This window comes from Pleurodeles waltl, chromosome 11 (assembly GCF_031143425.1).
Source record: "Pleurodeles waltl isolate 20211129_DDA chromosome 11, aPleWal1.hap1.20221129, whole genome shotgun sequence".
Taxonomy (NCBI): Eukaryota; Metazoa; Chordata; class Amphibia; order Caudata; family Salamandridae; genus Pleurodeles; species Pleurodeles waltl.
In genome coordinates, this window is record NC_090450.1 from 753,257,268 (window position 1) to 753,280,795 (window position 23,528).

At 46.1% G+C, this 23,528-nt stretch overlaps 1 protein-coding gene across 4 annotated transcripts in view; it reads left to right on the top strand.

Moving 5' to 3' along the window:
- Window positions 1-23,528, top strand: part of TAOK3 (TAO kinase 3) — a 1,041,334-nt gene that overhangs the window by 342,241 nt on the left and 675,565 nt on the right. For all 4 annotated transcript variants that reach the window (XM_069214478.1, XM_069214480.1, XM_069214479.1 and 1 more), the window contains one exon: window positions 18,451-18,547. In XM_069214478.1, the coding sequence (XP_069070579.1) occupies window positions 18,451-18,547 (97 nt within the window). The remainder of the gene's footprint in view (window positions 1-18,450; window positions 18,548-23,528) is intronic.

The following is a 23,528-nucleotide window of genomic DNA, read 5'->3' on the forward strand; positions in this document are numbered from 1 at the left end:
TTTGGCCACTGTACCACTCTAGACTGAGATTGACCGGAATGTGGCCCTGAGTAATTACCAGTGGCTGAGATTAATTAAAGCATTCTCTACGTAATTTTTCTGTATTCCTCCTTGTGATGCCCTAAAACTGACGAGTGTACCCAGAGATGGGTCCTCTGCTCACTAAACCACTGAAACCAAGCTGCATCCTGCTGATGAGGAAGAAACTAATCTGGGGTCGCTTGTTTTCCCATTCAGAGGAGACCTAGCTGGTAGTTTGGTCTTGTCTGTTCCTATTGGAGCAGGCCCAAAGCTGTCTTGCAAATGGCTGGGTCCCGTCTGAGTCAGCATAGTGGGCTTAAAAAACGATGCACAAGGATGCAGCCTGATTAATTACCCGTGGCTGAGCTTAACTCAGACATTCCACCCGTCACATTTTTAGATTCCTTTGTACTGTATTGACTGCACTCATGAGCAGTGTTTGGGCTGTGATGTGTACACATTCTGTTTTTTTGTTGTTGTTGTTTTTCTTTTTCTTTTTTTTTAACAAGCAGCATTCTATTTCTCCAGTATTGGATCTTTCATAGTCACATGCTTGAATCATTCCCCATCGTCGAAGTGGAAGTTCCACAGTAAAATAGTAAAGAAATGTACATCATTAGACTAGACCCTAATGGTAATGAACCATTGGCTTTATAGCCTATCTGTGTCCTTCTTAAATACGGACCAAACTACGAACTTTAGCCAGTCAGATAATAGCACCCTCTAGAACACTCCCAAGAGAGGCTGAATTCCTCAGATGTTCTACTGCACATCGTGTGATGGGGTCTTCCGTGAGCTCTGCTAAATTTGATGCTTTTCTGTCATTACTTAAGAAGAATTTTCTTCAGAACATTACTTTAAACCATATCTACAGATATTCTGACAGAAACAGGCATGTCTCAACCAACTAAAAAAGGATTGTTCAGCTCCTATGACACGTGGCAAAAATAGACCGTACTCTGGGGTCCCACATAAGGAATACACATACTGCCTTCATCCAGAACATAAGGTGAGTGATTGCAAGATTTGTTGTACCTTTTCTCAGAAAACATGGATGGATAAGCAAGGTAGACTGTTAATTTGGCTCCAAAAATAAAAATCTGAGTGTCCTTCATCTGAAGACTACAGTGATGAGTCTTCAAAGACTGTGCCATCTCGAAAATGGGAAAGGTCTACTGAAAGAATCTTCAGGTTCACCTTCTAAGGCCTTGGAGAAACCGCACAATACCACACCAGTGTCCTCCTACTTCAAAATTGGAAACAATTGCCTCAAAAATGGTTCATTCAGACCCTACTACACCTTCCCTTAAATAAGCCTCTTCATAAACAGCCTCAAAGACTTTACCATTCACATCCAAATCAACAGAGATTTCCAAATCTGCATTTTCGTTTATGACGACGTCATTGATGACCATCATGTCGACGACAGTGTTGGCAGTGACTAGGACAACTGCACCAATTACGTTCACCACAGTTTCATCACTCATGATTATTAGTTCATCTCTGTTATCGTCGTCGACAATCATAACAGCGAGAAATCTCGATGAGGCGCCGACAAAGGTACTACCAAGGACAACATCACCGCTGACTACCCTCTCTGCGATGGTAGAACTGATGACGACGGAACTGTCAACAAGAGAACCGTCAACGGTAACTAAAATATCATCAAAAACAGCATTTCTTTCACTATCATTTATCCATATAAGGCAGAAGTCTGCCTCTGAGACAATTCTGCCATCCCACACATCACCAAGCAAAGTGCTGCCCTTCCCACCGGTGCATCTCTTGGATGATGTTGAATCTGATAACAAGGGCCCTTTTGGACCAGCCCATAGCTCTTCCGAGCTTCATGTAAATTGCCTGGAAGAGGAAGAGGAAGATGACGACGAGCAATACTATGAAAAGCACTAATATCCTGATAGGGAGCACTCTGAACATTACCAATAGGAATATTCACATCTCCACCACGAGCAACAAGAGCAGTCTGTTCAGATGCCTAAGTCACTGGTGAGCAATCTGCAAAATATGCTCCAAGACTACTGCCATTGATTTCCGTAATCTACAACCACGACTCCAACTCCTTAGACACCAAGACCAGTGCTATCTCCTTAAGCTCACGGACCACTTCCTCGGTCATAGCAACTTTTCACCACATCCGCAACTCCGCTACCAGCGTTCGCTGCTAAACTTGCTGAACCCCCAGCTGACAATGTGCCAACCACAGACATCGAATGAGAGGAGGGGTAAATCAGAAACAATACATCAGTTCCCACCGAGTGGGATGACTGTCTTAACCCCACCCATCTCCTCCAGCACCATCACCAGTGAATTCCCCACCCGAGGACATCGGCGGCTTCCATAACCTGATGGAACATGCTATAAAAAAGTTTCAAATTTCACTTCTCCCTAAACCATCAGATTGTTTTCTTTGAGATTAAGGGGCCCACCAGAAAATCGGTTCTTGTTATTCCAGTCATTGATTTTATTTGGGAGGAAGGCCTCAAACCTATGAGAAATCTGGCTACAGTCACAGGAGCCATACCTAGACTGGCAAAAATTACGAAGCCCCTGATGATTCTCCAACATGTTTGATTGGCCAACCCAAACCGGACTCAGTTGTATCGCAAGCGGCACAGCGCCACTCTAAAAATCTGTTCACTCCACTTTCCTCTCCTCCGGCCAGGGATGGTCGTGGGCTCGACAACATCGGAAAGCTATTTCTCCCATGACAGCCACGACAGAGCGGCAAACTCTCTTGCAGTAGTAGTTCGCTATCACCGCCAAATATGGTCAGATATTTCCCTATACATTGACCTATTACTAGAAGAAGTCAAACTGGAAACCCATAAAATTCTGCAAGAGGGGGAAAGATAATTGGCAGAGATCATAGAATGCACCATCAATGTCTCACCTACAGGATTTAGGCAGCTTGTGGGGCAGCTGTGCTCTGCAGACCAGGATGGCTAAAATCCACCTCTTTTCATCCGGAAATCCAGAGTAAAATATTGGACATGCCTTGTGACGGTGAATCGATGTTTGGCGAACATGTGGATGGAAGTGCTCCAGTCCATCAAGGCTGACAGTGATAGAGCCAAGTCTTTGAGAACTCTCCAATTTAGAAAACAGCCCTTTTGGAGAGCCAGGGGCAGAGGAGCTTTCTCCCTCAGAGGAGATTACCAACCCTACAGGCAGCAGTGCCAGTCTGTTAAATCTCAGTACCGTCCACCCTACTCACAGCAACAGCAATATTAGAAACAACCACAAGCCGTGGCATGTAAACACTCATCCTAGGGAAAACGTCCTTCCAGAGGCAGGGACTCTGACAGAAAGTTGTGACCTCTGCATGGTGCAGGCTGCTCACTAACACAACTTGGGGGTCGTCATTATCTCTGTGAGAAAGTAGCCTCTTTCTTTTATGATTTTTATCCCCACTTTTGGCCTGTTTGTGAGTGTGTGTCAGTGTGTGTCAGTGTGTTTTGCCTGTCTCACTGGGATCCTGCTAGCCAGGACCCTAGTGCTCATAGTTTGTGGCCTAATGTGTATGCCTGTGTAGTGCCTAACTGTGTCACTGAGGCGCCTAACTGTGTCACTGAGGCTCTGCTAACCAGAACCTCAGTGCTTATGCTCTGTCTACTTTTAAATTTGTCACTGTAGGCCAGTGACTTCATTTACCAATTTCAATCGGCATACTGGACCCCCCTTATAAGTCCCTAGTATATGGTTCCTAGGTACCCAGGGCATTGGGGATCCAGGAGATCTATATGGGCTGCAGCAATTCTTTTGCCACCCATCGGGAGCTTAGACAAACCCTTACACAGGACTGCCATTGCAGCCTGCGTGAAATAGTGCACACACTATTTCACAGCCATGTTCACTGCACTTAAGTAACTTATAAGTCACCTATATGTCTAACCTTCACTTGCTGAAGGTTAGGTGCAAAGTTACTAAGTGTGAGGGCACCCTTGCACTAGCAAAGGTGCCCCCACATAGTTCAGGGCCATTTCACCAGACTTTGTGAGTGCGGGGACGCCATTACACGCGTGCACTACATATAGGTCAATACCTATATGTAGCTTCACAATGGTAACTTCGAATATGGCCATGTAACATGTCTAAGATCATGGAATTGTCACCCCATTCCAAATCTGGTATTGGGGAGCCAATTTCATGCAACCTGGGGGCTCCACCATGGATCCCCAGTACTGCCAAACCAGCTCTCTGAGGCTTGCACTGCAGCTACAGCTGCTGCCACCTCACAGACAGGGTTCTGCCCTCCTGGGGTCTGGGCAGCCCAGTCCCAGGAAGGCAGAACAAAGCATTTCCTCTGAGAGTAGGAGGTTACACCTTCTCCCTTTGGAAATGTGTTACAGGCTGGGGAGCGGTAGCCTCCCCCAGCCTATGGAAATGCTTTGAAAGGCATAGATGGTGCCCTCCTTGCCTAAACCAGTATACACCAGATCAGTGACCCCTTCTCCCCTGCTCTGGCGGGAAACTGGACAAAGGAAAGGAAAGTGACCACTCCCCTGTCAATCACCACCCCAGGGGTGGTGCCCAGAGCTCCTCCAGTGTGCCCCAGACTTCAGCAATCTTGCTTTGCAAGGTGTGGGGGTACTCTGGAGGGCTCTAAGTGGCCAGTGCCAGCAGGTGACGTCAGAGACCCCTCCTGATAGGTCCATATCTGATAAGGTAGCCAGTCCCCCTCTCTGGGCTATTTAGGGTCTCTCCTGTGGGTTCTCTTCAGATTCTGCTTGCAAGTTTCGTTCAGGAATCCTCTGCAACAACTTCAGACTCTTCTTACCGCGGATCAACTGCAGCCTGCTCCAAGAAACGCTGTAACTGCAACAAAGTGTCCACAGGAGACACTTTTCTTCAGCAACCTCAGCTCCAAGTCAGCAACTGCAACAGTTTCCACAGTGTGCATACTCTGGGGACTCCCTGTCTTCATCCTGCACCAGAAGGACCAAAGAAATCTCCCGTGGAGTGATGGAGTCATTCCCTTGCTCCAAGCAGGCACCTTCCAAGATGACGACCGGTACCCTGGGACTCCTCTCAAAGTGACGAGCGTGCTCCTAAGGACGCAGAGGGTGGACATCATCGACATAGACTGTCCTGAGGTCCTGCTGAAGCAATTTGGAGGAGGTAAGACCTTGCCTTCCCCGAGAGTGATGGTATCCCTGTGTGCTGCGTCTTCTTCGCCTCCTGAGGCCTCTGGACACTCTTTGCAAAATTCCCTTGTTCACAGCCTGGCCCAGGTCCACAGCACTTCATCCAGCAACGCTCATCTCGTTGAGTTGTTCTCCTGCGGCGTGGGACCTTCTTTTGTTGTGCTGCATCAACTGCGTTTTGCACCTCCTTTAAACCCAGATCCTTCCAATCCCTGGGTGCTGGCTTGCATCCTGAGGGCTCTCTGAAGTGCTGGGAGCCCCCTCTCCCTCCGCACACAGAGTTGAGGCCCCCAGGTCCCTCCTGGGTCCATCCAGCGCCATTTTGATGCAAAACGCACTTTTGTTGTAGCCCAGGCTTGTTGGCGCCTTCCAACACGAAATCTTGTCTGCAACGCCGTGGGCCATCTTTTGCTTCACACAGGAACCCGCTGGCATCTTCCTAGGGTGCATTTCTGCAGTCTTAGACTAACAGGGGACTCTACTTTTGCACTCTCATCTGGGTTGACAGGGGCTCCTGTCCTTCCTGGAACTCCTTTCGACTTCTGGACTTGGTCCCCTTTCTTTGCAGGTCTTCAGGTCCAATAATCCAGCAGTTGTTCTTTGCAGACTTGGTTGGCTGCTGCACAATCCCAAAAACGAGGTGTAGTGTGTCCTAAGGAAACTTTCAGTACTTTACTCCTGCTTGTCTGGGCTCTGGGGTGGGGTAATTTACTTACCTTTACTGTTTTTCTTACTCTCCCAGCGATTCTGCACACACTACACTTGTCTAGGGGGGAATTTGTGATTCGCATTCCACTTTTTTAGTATATGGTTTGTGTTGGCCCTAGACCTATTTTCTCCCTTTGCATTCTGTAGGATCTCCTAATGTTTGCATTGTTCTATGAGTATTTACTTGCCTAATTTTGGTGTCTAGTGTATTGTGTATAATACTTACCTCCAGAAGGAGTATTGTCTCTAAGATATTTTTGGTACTGTGTTCCCCAAATAAATACTTTTGGTAACACTGAGTATTGTCTTTACTTGTGTGTAAGTACTGTGTAACTACAAGTGGTATTGCATGAGCTTTGCATGTCTTCTAGTTCAGCCTAAGCTGCTCTGCTATAGCTACCTCTATCAGCCTAAGCTGCTAGAACATTACTACATTTCACTAGTAAGGGATCACTAGACCTGGTAGAAGGTGTAAGTACCCAAGGTACCCACTACAAACCAGGCCAGCCTCCTACAATCTCCACCAATGGTCTGTATAATTTATGACAAGTCGGTGCTCGATGTTATTACCCTGGGAGACACCCTGGAGTTCATCAAAATGCCACCAAACATCCTACTAAAAGGGGCAACTCCTTCTCACCTAAAACAACTCCTGATACAAATATCAATCATGCTAAAGAAAGGGGCAATAGAAATGGTTCCAAAACCACAGAGAGGAATCAGGTTTTTACTCTTTCTTCTTCCTAATCCAGAACAAGTCAGGAGATTTGACATCCTATATTAGACCTCCAGAAATTAAACAAATTTCTAAAGAAACAATCTTTTATGGTGACGCTTCAGGATGTACTTCCCCTTCTCAACCAAGGGGATCACATGACGGCCCTCAATCTCCAAATTGAATACCTCCATGTCCCAATCCACCCAAAGCACTGCAAATTTCTGTGGTTCAAGGTAGCCAGCAGCCACTACTGGTTCAGGGTACTTCCCTTTGTACTGAAATCAGCGCCACACACGTTCACTAAGGTGTTAGTTCCAGTGGCTACCTATCTCAGACAGGGTGGAGTTCAAGTCTTTCCATACTTGGACGATTGGCTGATAAAGGCACCCACACAACGGCAAGCAGCAGAGGACACAGCAACCTGCCTATCATTATTCAACAGACTAGGTCTCACAGTCAACAACCAGAAATCTCATCTGAGTCCAACAACAACTTTGACATTTTTGGGAGCGTTCCTAGACACAGTTCAGAACAAAGCTTTTGCCTCACAGGACAGATAGAAATTCGGCAAGAAAACTGTCCACCAAAAAAGTCCATTTTGGTCCGGATATACAAACCTCTCCTCGGAGTACTTTCCTCTTGCATCCCCCTCATTTCGAATTAGCATCTCCAGGTGCGGCCACTTCAAGAGGAACTGGACAAGCAATGGCTGCAAGCCCAAGGATCGTTCAACGTCGTCATTCAAATAACACCAAAAATGATCCAAGCCTTGCTTTGGTGGACACAAACATCCAATCCCTCCAAGGGTCTGCCATTTCTGTCTCAAATTCTGGAATATGTCATCATAACGGATGCATACCTGGAAGGTTGGGGTGCTCACCTCCAAGACCTAACAATCCATGTTTGAACTAAAAGCCATTACCTTGGCATTAAAATCTTTCCTCGCCACGATAGCACACTCATTGTTACTCATTTGCACAGACAGTACTACCAGCATGTTTTATATCAACAAGCAGGGAGGCAGTCAATCTCCAGCGCTACCTCATCAAGCACCGGAAATCTGGAACGGGTCTCTTCAACACCTGATAACGCTCATAGCAGAACATGTTCCAGGAGTATCCATGCAGACTCGTTAAGTAGGACCAACACCACTTGCCACGAATGAGAGCTCAACCAGCACATTCTGAACAACCTGTTCAATCTGTGGGGGAAACCAAGCTTAGACCTGTTTGCAACAAGAGAGAACCGGAAATGCTGATACTTGGCAAGTCGGCATCCACAGGAGGGATCATGGAGAAATGCATTTTCGATTAGATGGTCAGGAATCTATGCTTATGCTTTTCCCTGATCCCAAGGTTTCTCAAGAAGCTGAGTTGAGGGGCTTGCTGGATTCTCCTAATTTCTCTTAGATGGCCCAGGCAGTTTTGGTTCACAGAGCTCCTGCTCCTGTCTGAACAACCTCACATTTACCTCAGATACCAACACTGCTGACAATGGCCCAGGTCTGTCATCCCATCCTGACATCACTACAGTTGTCGGCCTTGTTACTGAATTCAATGTGTTTTCCATGCTAAATATTCCTTGCAACTGCAGGGAAATCCTCGTGAAGGCAAGGACAGAGACCACTAACAGAACATGCAAACTCAAGTGGAAGCATTTTTGCAACTGGTGTGTAGGATCCAAGGTTCACCCTTTCACATCACCACAGGAGAAATTTATTCCGTATCTACTCCATTTGGCGCAATCAGGATTAACCCATTCCTCTATCAGAGTTCATCTGGCAGCAATTTCCACATTTAAGCGATTTAGTAACATACCTTGTTTATGGTCTAGCAGAATTATAAATCAATTCCTCAAGGGCCTGTTCATGACATTTCCTCCAGTGAGGAGACCTCCTCCATCATGGCTCCTCAATGTTGTGCTAGGACAGCTCCTGAAACCCACCTTTGAGCCCATTCACAAAGCAGAATTAAAATATCTCACCTGGAAGATAGTGTTTCTAGTAGCACTTATGTCAGCTAAAAGACAGAGCGACATTCAAGCATTCAGCATTAAAGAATCTTTCCTTCAGTTCAGGTCAGACAGCGTAATACTTAGGGCCAATCCTAAGTTTATACCGAAAGTCCCTCGGATATACACTTGAATGGACCAGTGTTACTATGGACAATCTTTCCAAATCCTCAAACAGGTGCAGAGAAGTCATTACATTCCTTAGCAACAAAAGATGTCTCAAATTCTACTTTCACAAAACCCATCAAATACCCAACATGGATCAATTCTTTGTGGCCTACGGAGACTTCAGAAAAGGTTTCCCAGTTTCTAAACAGACCATCGCTAGATAGATTGCATCCACCATCCAGTTTTGTTACAGACAAGTGGGAAGACCATTTCAAAGTAAAGTCAGGGCTCATTCCACCAGAGCTATTTCAGCCTCTACAGGTCTGTTTGCCGGTGTGTCCATCCAACATATCTGCTGTGCAGCAACATGGTCCAGTAGGTACACCTTAACCAGACACTACTTCCTGGATGCAACTGACAAGGCTAATGCGGCTGTGGGCTAAACAGTGTTGCGACATCTGTTCCAGCAAGGTGAGCCTCTGATACTATCTTCCCACTTTCCGCTGTGTTATCATGCTATTGTTGTTAATTACTGTTTACTGCCAACAATTCTGATTCAAGCATGTGAATCTATGAAAAGTCCAATACTGGAGGAGAAAATTAGTTACTCCGGTATTGGTATCTTTTAATAGATTCACATACGACCCACCCTTCCTCCCATGGGAGGCTCCCCTTTATTATCTTATGATTGTTTTGTTACACTTGTGCTAGAATATCTGAGGGATTCAGCCTCTCTTGGAAGTGTTCTAGAGGGTGCTATCATCTGATTGTGTAAAGCAGGGTTCTCCAACCTTTTCTGTAGCGAGAGCTACTTCTGATGACTGAAAATCATTGTGAGCTACTGAAGTCGAAGCAGCTTCTGCATTGTTACTAGATACCCACAAGCCCAACCTAACTGACTTTAAGCCTAATGTCCACAGAGCCATAATACTATAGTTTGAACAAAATACTTTGACTAGGGGCACTATGACAGGGCTGCCATGCGTGTCAGTCAGAGTGTGGTCTTCAGTGATGTAGGAACCATGTGCGCATATAAATAGGATATATGTGTATGGTTGAGTAAAAGCCTGTGTCATATGTACTTATGGCACAGGACATAACTTTTGCCATACGTTGCATCATTACTGTGTAACACAGACATACAACCATTTCTTTTAAATTGGGAGAATTTTTTTTTTAAACCTGTTTATTGATTTTCATCCATTATTTTACAGTGCGGTATTCATATCAGCAAATTATTATAATGCCATATCTTCTTGTATCTAGTACATCTCTTCTGTCCACAAGATACATCAACAGATCTCTTATACAGCATTCAAAAGAAAAAAAAAGAAAAATTAACAGTGATACGCCGTTTGTAAATTAAATTGTTCATAAGTGATCTCAACATGTGTCCAAATAATTGAGGGGGTGAGCATTCATAGGAGGGGGGGTGGGAGGGAGGGCAGAGGCAGGGTGTAGGGGGGAGGGGAAGAAACGCGGAGGGAGGGAGGGAGGGAGGGGGGCAGCAGGAGGTTATATACAGGGTGAGGGGGGGAGACTGGTCGTTCATTGTGTCAGAATCTTAGTAGTGACAGTACTTAGCATGTAAACATACTGGTAGTAATGTATTCATGGTTCAAGGGGTTCTAGTGTCATCCTTTTTTTCAAGTTGCTCTATGAGGGAGTCCCATATGTCTAGCCCTTTGATCTCCACTCCACTGTCTTGTAGTGTGTGTAGTACCTGTGTATCTGCCTTAGTCCAGTGTAGCATCTCTGACGTCCATCGGTGTATGTCTGGGACGCTGGGCGATTACCATTGTATTGCTATTGAACGTTTAAGTAAAATAAACTCGAGGTGTGTGCATCTGTGTCTCTGTTTGTCTTTTCCTCATCTTGAGCGCACCCCTAGTAGGCAGGACTCCAGGGTAGGGAACAGGGATAGTCCCGTCCAGGTAGCCGTCTGCGTTGTCACCTCTTGCCATATAAGGAACACCGGAGGGCAGCTCCACGTCATATGTAAAAAATCGGCCTCTAGCGTCCTGCATCTTGGGCAGTCTTGCTTGGACTGTGGGAACATACGTTTTAACCTGGCTGGAGTCAGTTATGTCTGGTGTAAGTAATTAAATTGTGTGTACCGGAAAGGGGCATTGCGAGACACCTCTCGTGTATTTGCCAGTGCTGTGTTTCACTTCTGTGTAGGTAGAGGTGACATCAAGGCCGCCTCCCACCTGGTTTTTGCCTGTATCTGAACTTCTTCTGAGTAATCCTGTAGTATCTTGTATATCCAGGAGATATCTGACTGTTCACCAGCCCCCAGCAATAACTCGTGGAGTATCGTTGAGGTGTGAAGCTCACTATTGTTGTTCCCCCAGGTATTGCATACTACTTGCTGTAGTGACCTATGCGCTAGAAATTCGCCCCTGCCTAATTCTAACGTATTAGCTAGCGTCTCATACGACAGTAAGTGTCTCTCCTCGAATATATTTCCGATTGTGTGTATGCCTTTAGTGACCCAGGTGGCTAATTTGAACTGACCTTTTATACTGTTTAATCCCGGAGTGGCTAGTAATGGTGTTCTAGGTGAGTACGGAGGTGTGCGACCCTTCGTCATCCCGTATCGGTGCGATATCCATTCCGTCACTTCCATCAGCGTATTGCTGCGTTGCAGTGACTTTTCTCGGCCGATGAGTCAATTTAATACATTCAATTGGCCTAGTAAAGTGTTCACCATTCGCCCCTCTGAGTTGTGTGGGTTACGCATCCAGTCCATGATCCAGTGTATTTGTGCCGCTGGATAGTACAGCTCAGACTGAGTCGCGCCCATCCCCCCTTTCTCTAGTGGCATATAGATTTTAGTGAGGGCCACTTGACGGCGTCCTGTGTTCCACGTAAGGTCTGTTAGTAGGCTATTTAGGGACGTGAAATAGTACTTGGGGAGTTTGATCGGTAAGGCCAAGAAATAATACAAGATTCGGGGTAATATTCTCATTTTAGCTACTGCCACTCTCCCCATGGGCGAGAGTGGGAGCGAGCACCAAAAGGGCATCGAGCCTTTTATGGATTTGATCGTTCTGTCTAGATTCCCCTCTCTAATGTCCAATTCATCGTGGTATATTTGTACCCCTAAGTATTTGAAGGTGGTATAGCACCTTTGTAAATTGTGTGTGGATATTGTTTCTTTCTGGGGATGCGGGGTTGATTGCATTGGAAACAGACATGATTTTGCCCAGTTTACTCGCAGGCCTGATATGTCTCCGAATGTATCTAATAATCGTAGTAGTTCCGGTAAGGATTCCGAACGGTTGTGCAGGTATATTAGTGCATCATCTGCATATAGGGAGACGACCTTGTGTTCGTTCCCATCTGGTATCCCCCAGTTCGGCACCTCATGTGGTAGTCGCGCTGCGAGTGGTTCGATAGCCAGTGTGAACAAGAGTGGCGACAAGGGGCATCCCTGTCTAGTTTCCCTGCCTATCGTGAACCTTTCAGAAATTGTGCTGCCTGTCTTCACTCTGGCTTTCGGGTCCGCGTACAGCGTTGTGACCCAGAGTATAAATATAGTTCCGAAGCCCATGTGTTTTAGGTCTTCCATCAGGTATGGCCAGCCTAGTGTGTCAAACGCTTTCTCCACATCTAGGGAGATCGCTGCTCTTGAGTAATCTAGTTTCGGAGTGTCAGCTATTAATCTTAACAGGCATCTGATGTTTGTGTGAGTACTGCAGCCGGATTGATCCGGGTGGATTAGTGTTGGCATCAAAGGAAGAAGACGATTTGCTAGTACTTTTCCTAGCAATTTACATTCGGAATTCAATAAAGACAGGGGTCGATAGGACCAGACATCTAGTGGGTCGCGTCCCTTTTTGTGGAGGACTACTATGATTGATTCCGTTTGTGATTCTGGGAGGTGGCCACGTTCATATGCTTCTTTCAGCATTTCCAGGTATGGTGTTATCCTTTGCATTGCGAAGACCTGATAGTACTCTGCCGGGAGCCCATCCCCTGTGGGCTTTGTTATGGGCCATTTGTTTCAGAGCTTGCTGGATCTCATCCAGCTCTATGCGCTTCTCCAGATCTTGCAATTGTGGCTCCGTCAACTGAGTTAATTGAATTGTCTGAAAGATCTCCCTCATCTGCTCTTTGGGAGGGGGGGGAACCTGGGCTGTACAAAGTGGCATAATATTTCCTAAAGGCCTCTTTGATCTCCTGTTGTGTATTTATGATGTTTCCTTCGTCTAGCCGGATAGCGTTTATAGTGTATTGTTGTTGTCCTCCTTTCACCAGCCAGGATAACAGCCTGCTGGAGCGGTCCCCCTCGGCATGTAACCGCGCCGTGTAGTGTTGGTAATCAAATTTACGCAAACGCATATCAGTTTTGACCCATTGTTTTTTCAGTGCACTCATATTCCCCTCGTCCCCTCCTTCCCTTCCCAACACCCTCTCCGCCTCCCGTAGTCTCTTCTCGATATTACTCAGTTCTACGTTTAATGTTTTACGAACTCCACCAGACGCTGCCATACATACCACTCTTATGACTACCTTGTGTCCGTCCCATTCCACTGCCCTTGATGTTGCCGAGTTTGTATTTATTTTAAAGTATGAATCTATTCCCTCTGCTATCTCGGTTCGGAAGGGGGGGTCTCTCAGCAGCAACGGTTGTAATCACCAGGTAGGAGTGCGCGTGGACAACCTGCCCCATTGCACTGTTGCCACCAAAGAGCAGTGGTCTGATATAGTTTTAGCTAGGTATGATGCCTTGACTAAGGATTGAGTTAGTTCACTCGAACACAGTAGCAAATCTATCCGGGTGTGGAGTTGGTGTACTGGGGAGAAGAAGGAGTACTCCCTATCTACGGGGTGCAAGCTCCTCCATACATCATGTAATCTCCTTCCTGTCAGCCACATTCGTAGCAATTGTGAAAGTCTTCTACTCTGAGCACCCTCGAGTGGAAGGTGAGATCGGTCCATACATACGTCTGGTACGCAATTGAAATCTCCCCCCCCATATGTTGGGTATTGATGGGTCCCATGATAGAGCCGCATAAGTAGATAGCAGGAATTCTCCTAGCTTAATCTTGGGTGCGTATATTCCTGTTATGGACAACTGTTTCCCATCTAGTTCTCCTCTCAAATGGACGTACCTCCCGACCTTATCTATTTGCTTGTGTTGAACTATGTATGGTGCCCCTGGGGCTATCCATATTAGTACTCCCCTAGCATATGCCGATGTTTCCGTGCCATATATTGTACCCATCCATTGTCTGCCCAGTTCATCGGTCGTGAGATGGGTTTCTTGAAGTATTGCTATGTGTATTGTATGGCGTTTAAGATGATTATATATTCTGCAGCATTTGAAGGTATGATATCGAGTTAATTTCCCATCCCGGCCTCCCCCCCCCCCCCCCCCACCCCAATCGACAGTTCCTGTTGGCGCAATGTCAAACCCCCCCCCCCCCCCCCCCCCCCCCCCCCCCCCACCAACCCCCTACCTCGAGCACTTATTGCCTGGCATGTGTTGAGGAAAGCATAATGGCGTAGAAAAATTAACAATAATCAAAACCATAACCAACTGTATGGCACAACCGGTGCCTTGAATACTTTACTCAGTTTAAGGTCCATTCGGTAACCCATGTGGGTGTGGAGGTGTGGTCGAGGAGATTCTTGGTGTCCGGGTAGTCTTGGCCCACGTAGATAATCAAATTCCCCTGACAGTCCGGTCGTCCGGGATCCCGACACCATCCGGCTTCAAAGTTGAGGCTGATTCAGTGTGTAGTCCTGTGTCCCTGTCCGCTGTCTTTCTAGCCAGGGGGGGCGTAGTTTATCTGAGTCATTAAACCTTGATGACCTTGTCTGCGCTGGGGTTTCGGGGCCTTGGTGCCTCCTGTCCTTCTTCTATGTCACTTTGTGCATCAGGATTTGGCGTTTCTGAGTCCTCTTCCTGTGTTTCATATGTCATCTGCTGTGCAAGGTGTTAGTTCGGGTCCAAATATTAGTGGTGACAGAGGGGGACTTAGATGGCCACGTGAAGAGTTCAAGTCTGTTTCTCTGTTTTCATTTCTGATCAGTGTTTGTGCTGTTGGAAATATATTTGCCTCTTTGAGGGCTTGTGCCTGCGCATCCACGGCCTATAGCTTTGAGGTGCGTGTTATTATCCCGAAATTAGTTTTCTTCTTCTGACGGGGACGCTGTACCAGCCATTCTTCATTGCCGTCAGGTTCACCTACGGGATCGACCAGCCCCTTGGTGTGCAGCCAAGTCCACACATCCTCTGCCGATTAAAAGAAGAGGGTCCTGTCACCGTCTGTCACTCTCATTCGGGCCGTGAACAAGAGAGAGTATGTAATGTTCTTGTCTCTGAGTACCTGTTTCACTTTGATGGAAGTGGGCCGTTTACGCTGGACTTCCATTGTGTAGTCCGGGTGTGCTGTGATCTCAGTGTTCTCCATGCGGACGAGGCATTGAGTCCGGAAGCCTTGCAGCACTTGATCTCGGTCTCGATAATTTAGAAATCTCGCTATCAACGGGCAGCGTGGAGCGCCCGGTCTTGGCGGTCCGCCCGGGACTCGGTGTGCTCGCTCTATTACCATCATTGATGGTGCGGTCTGGTGTAGTACCATGTCTTTAAGCCATTGCTCCATGAAATGTTCAGCGTTAGGGAGGTCTGCCCGTTCCGGGATCCCAAGGAATCTGACATTATTTCTACGTGAGCGGCCCTCTGCGTCCTCGGCTCTCCGTTGTAGCAGTGTTATTTCGTTTTCCATTTGTTTAATTTGAGCCTTCATTTCAATTATTGCTCGTTGGGTCGTTTCGAGTTCAGATTCGGTGATAGTGATTCTATCAGCTAGTTTCCGATGATCCGCGCGAAGGAGATTAACTTCTAGAACCACTGAGTCCATTTTCCCTTCCAGTGATGTCTTGGTGTCCAGTACTGCTTGCAGCACTTAATCAAATTGCGCTGAGTGAGTGGTCAGGGCATCCTTTGCAGAGTATTAGCTTGAGTCCCCATTTCTCCTTCAGAGAAGGGGGTCCCTGCCTCTGCATTAGTGTGTACTCTCAGTGGTTTTGGTTTAACCATGTTTGCCCGTGGTTATCCTTCCTGTTAAGCAACTAAGCAGCTGTACGTGTCTTGTCTTATATTGTGCCCCTTTAAAGTGCCACGACAGAGTCCAAATATTTTTGTGTCTTTCCGTCCTGCCTTGTTCCTGCGCTGTCTGATCGCCACTTATTTCATGTACAGGTGGGGTACCTTGTGTACTGATCAGTGGTGTTGTCGCATCAACAGGTGGCAGTTTCCAAAATGTTTGCCTTGTGTGTGTTGGCTTAGTGTTGGGGCCACTTAAGTTAGCCTGGTGTGAGTGTGTCCCCCCTTCTCAGTTTTGTGCAGTTCAGGATTAGGCAAGCATCCAAGTAACAATGTCTATGTGTTTCGCAGTGTCCTGCTGCTGTGTTATTAAAGTTTTTGGTGGGGGGAGAGAGGTGGCGGGAAGACCGGTGTCACTATATATAGTCTTTGATCCGCCCCGACAGTGATCACAGTACAAGTTGACTTGTATAAACCACCTCTCGGGAGGGGGCCCTCTGGGACCGTATTTTTTCAGTTTCCCCCTGAGTGGTCTGTGCGTCGTAATCTTTGAATTTTTTATTCTATTCTTGTGTCCTTCCTGAAATTTGGGGGGGTGAGTATCAGCAGGGCTCCCTTTCAGCATAGCCGCCTGTCTTCCCCTCCTCTCTATGCTTGTTTACCTTGTAGCGCCGATTTGCAGGGGCCATCCTGGCGCCTCGCCAGTCCCCCCGGGGCCCAGACTTACTTTGGCCGGCGCGGTGTTCTTGGGCCCGGCTCTTTGTTGCCGCGAGCTCTGCTTCGGGTTAAGGGAGAAGGCCTCCCCCCACCGCTTTCGGTACGTGGTGGTCCCAGTGCGGCTGCGATGTTTCCAGTTCAGGACGTCCTGTACGTCGATTCCTGTATCGCCGGGAGTCTGAGACCTTGGAGGCTCCGCGTCAGCAGCGTGAAGGTCCCGGCGACCTTTGCCAGCTGTCCGTCCCTTCCCTTATCGCCTGGCGTGGCATCCTGGGGCCCGGCTCTCTTTATTCCGGTGAGCTCTGCGTCTTCGGGCGGAGGAGGGGGGCCTCCTCCTCCGCATTCGGCTCGCGGACTCGGCACGGCCGAGGTGTTTACCGTTTAGGGCACACAGAGCGTCCTGCACTTCGATTTTGGTGTCGCTGGCAGTCGGAGACCCCAGAGGCTCCGCGTCGTCAGTTTGGTAGTCCCAGCGACCCTCTGGGACAGGAATATTTGCCGATTAGTGGTGGGCCATGAACGGAGCTCTTCCTAAGCATCCGTTCTGGCCACCATCTTGGCCACGCCCCTATTGGGAGAAATTTAAAGTGCAAAAATGTTCATAACATGAAACAATTTTTAACACTTTAAATTTACTCCATTTAAAAAAAAAAAAGACAATTTTTCAGTTATAATTATGACACAGTGTTCTACTGGCCACTGGGAGCAAGAGGCCTGCTGTTTGTAAATGCACCACTTTGTAAAAACTTGAGAAAATTAAAATGAAACGTTAACTTAATCATAAAATAACTTTTCATTTCAATTTTCTCTGATTTAATATCATTGAGAAACACCATTTTGCTCTCACCTTCACTGTTGAATTGATAAGGACTTTAATTTAACAGTTAAATATCTTAAAGTCTGATTTAGATCTCGGTGGAGGGGAATATTCTGTCACAAACGTGACAGATATCCATTCCGACATATTATGACCTTATAATAATTTATGGCAGGGTTCTGCAAAGTCGGTCCTGGAGAGCCGGGTCCATGCCAGATTTTCAGCATATCCACATTTAGAAATAAGATGTTTCAGAAATCTACATTTTTCTAAATGTGGATATGCTAAAAATCTGCATGGACCCGGCTCCCCGGGACCGAATTTGCAGAACCTTGACCTATGGGGATCATAATAGGATGGATGGGATAACCATCACATTTGTGATGGAGTATTCCATCTGCCAAGGTCCAAATCAGCCCCTTAGTGCTTCAATTCTTCACCACTTTGCCTCATTATAGGTCATAAATTTGACTCCAGCACTGCTCATTATCAGGCCCTGCTATCTGCAGCCTGTTGAAAGTAATGTAAAATAAACACAGCCTTCCATTAATGTTAAAAGGGAAAATGTGACCCTGTGCTTATTTAAAACTTAACTTAAGGCAGTGAGCTACTCTGAAGGTTCCTGGGAGCTTGCGATCTACTGGTTCGAGACACCTGGTCTAAAGTTTGTAGATTGATCCTTTTTTAAAAAGGATATAGATAGACTATTATTGATATAATAGGCTATATTGCCACTAGGGCCTATTTGAATGATGCACATTACTTTACTATTATACAGTGGGACTCCCACTTCGACGACGGGGAATTATTCAAGCCAATGAATCTATGAAAGATACCAATACTGGAGAACTACAGTTACAGGAAAGTAACTAATTTTCTTTTCTTTGACGGCACAGCTTTCACCTAACCCACTGTAATATTCACATTTATAGTACTGACATCTTTGATTGGCTCTATTTATATAGCTAAAATCTGGTCCATAGGTAAGTCAAAAAACAGTTTGTTGTATGATTTTGCACAGAGTAGTATTTTTCCATTTTCTCCTGAGTTAAGCTTTATCATTTTAAATAAGCTCTAGTTTATAGCAGACTGTGAGTGACTTTCTTTACTTTTCCTTTTTCCATAGTACACAAGAAACCACTTCAAGAAGTGGAGATTGCTGCCATTACCCATGGTGCCTTGCAGGGGCTGGCCTACCTGCATTCCCATAACATGATTCACAGGTTAACAAGCAGTACATTTCTCATTTTCTGTTTTTTCCATACTTTATTGACTGAAAATTGTACAACTGTCTGAGTAAATGATTTAACAATTTGTGCTGTTTGCAGACCGACCATTCAGGTGGGCAGACTCTTACCAGTCTCAAAAGAATGGTATACTACAGTCTGCTGGAGTATAGATCCACCCTCTTCTTCATTGGGTATACTTTATTTCAATATTCTTCTCCTTCAGCACTGTCACTACAAGCCCCCAACTAAGCTGTATGTAAAATTTGAAAAGGGAGAGATTGTGACTAAACTTGTACAGGGTATTAAGGAACATTATTCTCTGTTGATCGAACTCCGAAAGGGTGGTTGGTCGATATGCCATTGAACCCAGTTCCATGAGGCTTGAAGTCTTTGGCTCCAGGTGGTGGTAGGCAGAAGTCTTTTCCTGGGTGTATATACCTCTTGTAGTCCTGGCTCAATGCTGGTTTGACAGGGTTCAGTGTTTTGGATTTCAAGGATCTTCTGAACACTGAATCCAATTCCCACTCCCCCCCCCCCCCCCAGCCCCCCCTACACTCTTTTGAGCAGCTCATTTTAGGAACCAGCTTCAGGTTCAGACTACTTAGGCATGAGTGCACCAACCAGCAGACATATGGATACTGCTAACCATAGATTGTTCGTCTTTTGGATATTCTGAGGTATCAGACTGGATCTGGATTTTTTTTCTCTTTTTAAATGCTTCTGTTCACCAACAGGTGGCACCATCCGACTCCATAGAGGCTTAGCAGAACCTCATACAGCCAGATTCCATGACACGCACATGTGTTCCATTCTTTCTACCCCCTTTGACACAGATGTGGTTCTACGCTGTCAACATCTTTTGGCTTTTACTGGCCCTGAAATTTCCGGAAATGCAACACTCTGCTTGGGAAATTTCTCCCTCAGAGACCACTACCTTTAAGCCATTCCACATCTATAGGAAGCAGATGATAGTCAAGGATCTGAACGGTGTTTGCCTGTAGTGTCTTCATTCTGATCATGACTCGAAGTCATGCAACAAATGCTCCCTGATGCTACCATTAGGAGCAAGAAGTGAAAATCTGTCTCAAAGTGAAAAAGTAGAGAAGACCGCACCGTAAACAATGGGCCTGCTCCAGCTCTAAATCATGACCGTCACTCCTGCACAAAGTGCTGTTGGTGCTCAAACTCTTCATCTAAGTCAAAGTCCAATGTGCACTGAAAAGTGCAAGAAGGACTTGTCTTTGTTTTACAACTCCCACAAAGAGAAGACACGCAGTCAAAAGATCCAACTGCATGCTACCATTAAGGTCCCGACAACCAGATACCGACCCTGACTTCAACCTTGCTTATTCCAGATCTGTCCGAACACCCACCTCTGATCTGAGTGCCACATCGGCCCACAGCAGGCCTATGTCTTGGCATGTGCAAACCAAGGCACTTCCTCCATCTGTTGATGATCACCTCTCCACCTTTTTTTCAACACACTAGGAAAAAGACACAGTTTAAGGTGTCAAAAAAAATGAGGGTGACGACAAGGAGACTGACAGCTTGCTCCCTCTTCATTATACTGGTGCTAGACTATGCCTCGGTTTACAAAATGTTAGTGGCTTAGATATTTTTCCTGACACAGACTTGGAATCTCTACCAAGAATCCCTCACTGAGAAAAATGACTCTTTCATGGTTGTCTGGAGAGCAGCAGAGGTACTAGACATTTCGATTATAGAAACTTAAGCTAATGTTTCAACAGAGATCTTGCACCTGGGTCTGCTTTGTCTGAATACTGACTACCATTTAATTAGGTACTAACAGGCACGCTGATGGCATCATGGACGAAGCTGTACTCCGCTCCCTCATTTTGTCAGTCATCAGCTAGTTGACATAGGCCAGCCTTAGAAGATCTAGCCTTACTAACTGAATACCCACATTTTTAGCCTGAGAGGTCCAAACTTCCACAAATAAAGTTAGCCCTGATGCATTCTCTTCTGCACCACCAGGTTGGGAGCCAAACAAATTGACATATTTGGCAAAAGAGTGCTCTCTTCCACCAGTTTGGCCCTTAAATCCCAGTATGTTCTCTCTCTCCTTGGCTTATAGCCATGCACTGGGACATGGCTAGTGAGATCTTGCCGGCCGTCCCTGGTGAATACAGGAATGCAGTTGTCCAAAAAAGTCCAAGAGGGGAAGGGCACTGTACAATATGCAGGCAGAACTTGACACATTGGGCCTTACCATGGTCTTCAGTGTTGGGATCAGGCATCATGCCTGGAAGCATGCAGCAGGTTTGTCTGTGACGTTCAGACATTTCTTATTGATGTGCCTTTTCATGTTTACAGACATTTTGGGGGACAATTCTGAGACTACTCTGGGGAACTGTAAAGATAGCCCACTCCTTAACTTCTTCTCTCTGTCTCTTTTGTTAGACCAACAGTACAGAAAATTCAGAGGATACTTGCAGAGCCTAGCTTACTGCCAGATGCAGCAGTCACAGCCTGTATAGAGCTCAGCCCAAACTTTTCACAGCCTCAGAGGACATGGTAGTAGTTTGTCGTGAGCACCACCAAGAATAAGAATCTTCATCTTCCTCTGCAGTGACTGATAAGCCACTTTGATTTCTCCTCCTTTTGAAATGCTCAGCTGGCCAAAACCTAATTTTATCTACCCAGGTGGAGAGCTATAACATCAAATAATTAGGAGTTTCAAATTGTTCAAAAGGCAAACACCTTGCTCTTCACATCCCCTCCCCCTGGGCAGTCTCAACTGTTTTCTCTCAAATTTCAGTAAATCACACCACCATCCTTCTTCAGGAAGGTACATTGCTTTTTGCATAAAAGTCCATAGTGCGGGTCCTGGAGGCGGGAAAAGGCAAGGGGTGTTACTCCTGTTATATTTGGGGCCCAAGAAAGATAGAGGCCTCAGGCAGATTCAAATCTTTGGCCTCTGAATGCCTTCATTTGGAAGGACAAATGGAAGATGTTAACTCTGTTCAAGGTTGTTTGTGCCCTGGATCCGAGGGATTGTCAGGTGTTCTTGAAGCAGCATGATGCTTGCTTTCATTTTCTTGCCCTGCAGTTCCACAGACACTATGCTTTGTTTTTAGTGGAGTTGGAGCGTTACCAAATTGCAGTTCTATCTTCCTCTCTACATCTGCCCCCTGGGTGTTTACAAAATTGGAGGCAGTGATCGTGGCCTATAGTCACAGGTTGCTTTACCTCGCAAACTGGTTGCTCGAATATCTTTCTCATCCCTCATTCCTATGCTTGTCTCTGTTTTCAAAGGGCATAACATCGGAGCTGTCTGTTGGACAGCACTCTCATCTCGAAGAAGATAGCTTGGGAATTGTGGTAGTGACAGATGGATGCCAAACTGTCATGTTCTCCCTGCCCTAAACCAGAGCTCAAAGCAGTGGCAGACACATTGTGTCTGGGTTGGGGAGATCATCTGGGAGAAGTTAAAGTTCATATCCTGATGGACCTCATGACCTCCATATAGTTTATACTGCAGCAAGAAGGGTGATGTGGGGTCTTGGCCCTTGTTTCAGTAGACTATGCCTTTGCATATGGCTGGGAAGTCAAGAGGTATCCCGTTCATTTGGTGGGATTGTTCAACACCACGGTGGATGATCTCACCAGGTATCAGCTAGCAGACAGCAAATGGTATCTTCTTCCAGAGGTGCCTCACAGCATCTCTGCAGAGTAGGATGTGCCTGGCTGGAACAATTCACCACTGCTGAGAACATGCATTGTCACAATTACTGAGCTGAAGAATGTCCACAAAGATGATTCCTCGTGGATGCATTCCTTTTGGGGTGGGGTGAAAGGCCCCTGTACCTCCTTCTGCTGCTACCTTGCCTGCCTCGGGTTCTGAAGATGAGCATGACAAACTGACTCAGATTATCTTGTAATCTCCGGATTGGCCAGAGGAATGTGGTACGCCAATCCATTTAGCTCTGAAACTTTGCCCTCCGATCCATAAACCTGTTCAAGAGAACCTCCTGTCTAAGCAACATTGAAGTGTGCTATACCCAAATCTCCAACCTACACATCCATGAGTAGAAATAAGTGAGCACTTTTAACTTGCCTCTTGAAATGGTTGAATTGATTCTTGCTGCTTGACACCCTTCTGCTAAATATATCAACTTGAGTTGTTGGGTGAAATGTGTGGTCTGGTGTGGGAACTGTCACTGGCCAGTTTATTGTATGTGCCATTGGTTGTACGATATTTGGCTCAGAAGACTTTATAAAGGGCGTGGTTAATTATATGTTGACCCTTTCAGCCTTTTCTTTATATTTCAAGTCACCAGTTGTGATGAGATTTCTTAAAAGGAGTGACTTAGATATTCCCACCGGCTCCAATCAATATGCCTTAAAACTAAAACTTGGTCCTTACGTTTCTAATTTGCACCGCCTTCAAGCCCATACACAGCTGTTGGTTGTGAGTGCTCACTATGAACACTGTGTTTCCTATTTCTATTACTTGCATGTTACATCAGTGAATTGCAGGTGCTGTCGGTGCACTCCCAGTACAGCACCTTCTTCCATGACAAATTGGTGCTGAGGATTCGTGCTTCATTTCTGAACATGGGTCGATACAGTACCTAATTAGCTTTTTCACTTTTCCATATCCATCTAAGGCGAAACAGCGGCTTCAATGGCTAGACCTAAAGAGAGCTCTCAGTTTCTATTGAGTGTACTAGAGTAGTTTATGTCTAGCTTTTTGTGTGGCTTGCTGATACTAACCAGGGGGATGGTGGTGCTTAGGCTAACTTGGTCTTTATGGATCACCCTGTGCATTAAAAACATGCTATGCCCTGACCAAAAAGGAACTCCGCAGAGGACGTATGGGCTCATTTAACCAAAGCTGCTGCAATGACACTGGTGAGTGGTATCCAAGTACTGAGCATCTGCCAGCCTAGGTGTGAGTGCATTTCTCAGACCCTCCACTGTTTAGGAGATACTGCTTGGGTATTTATTCCAA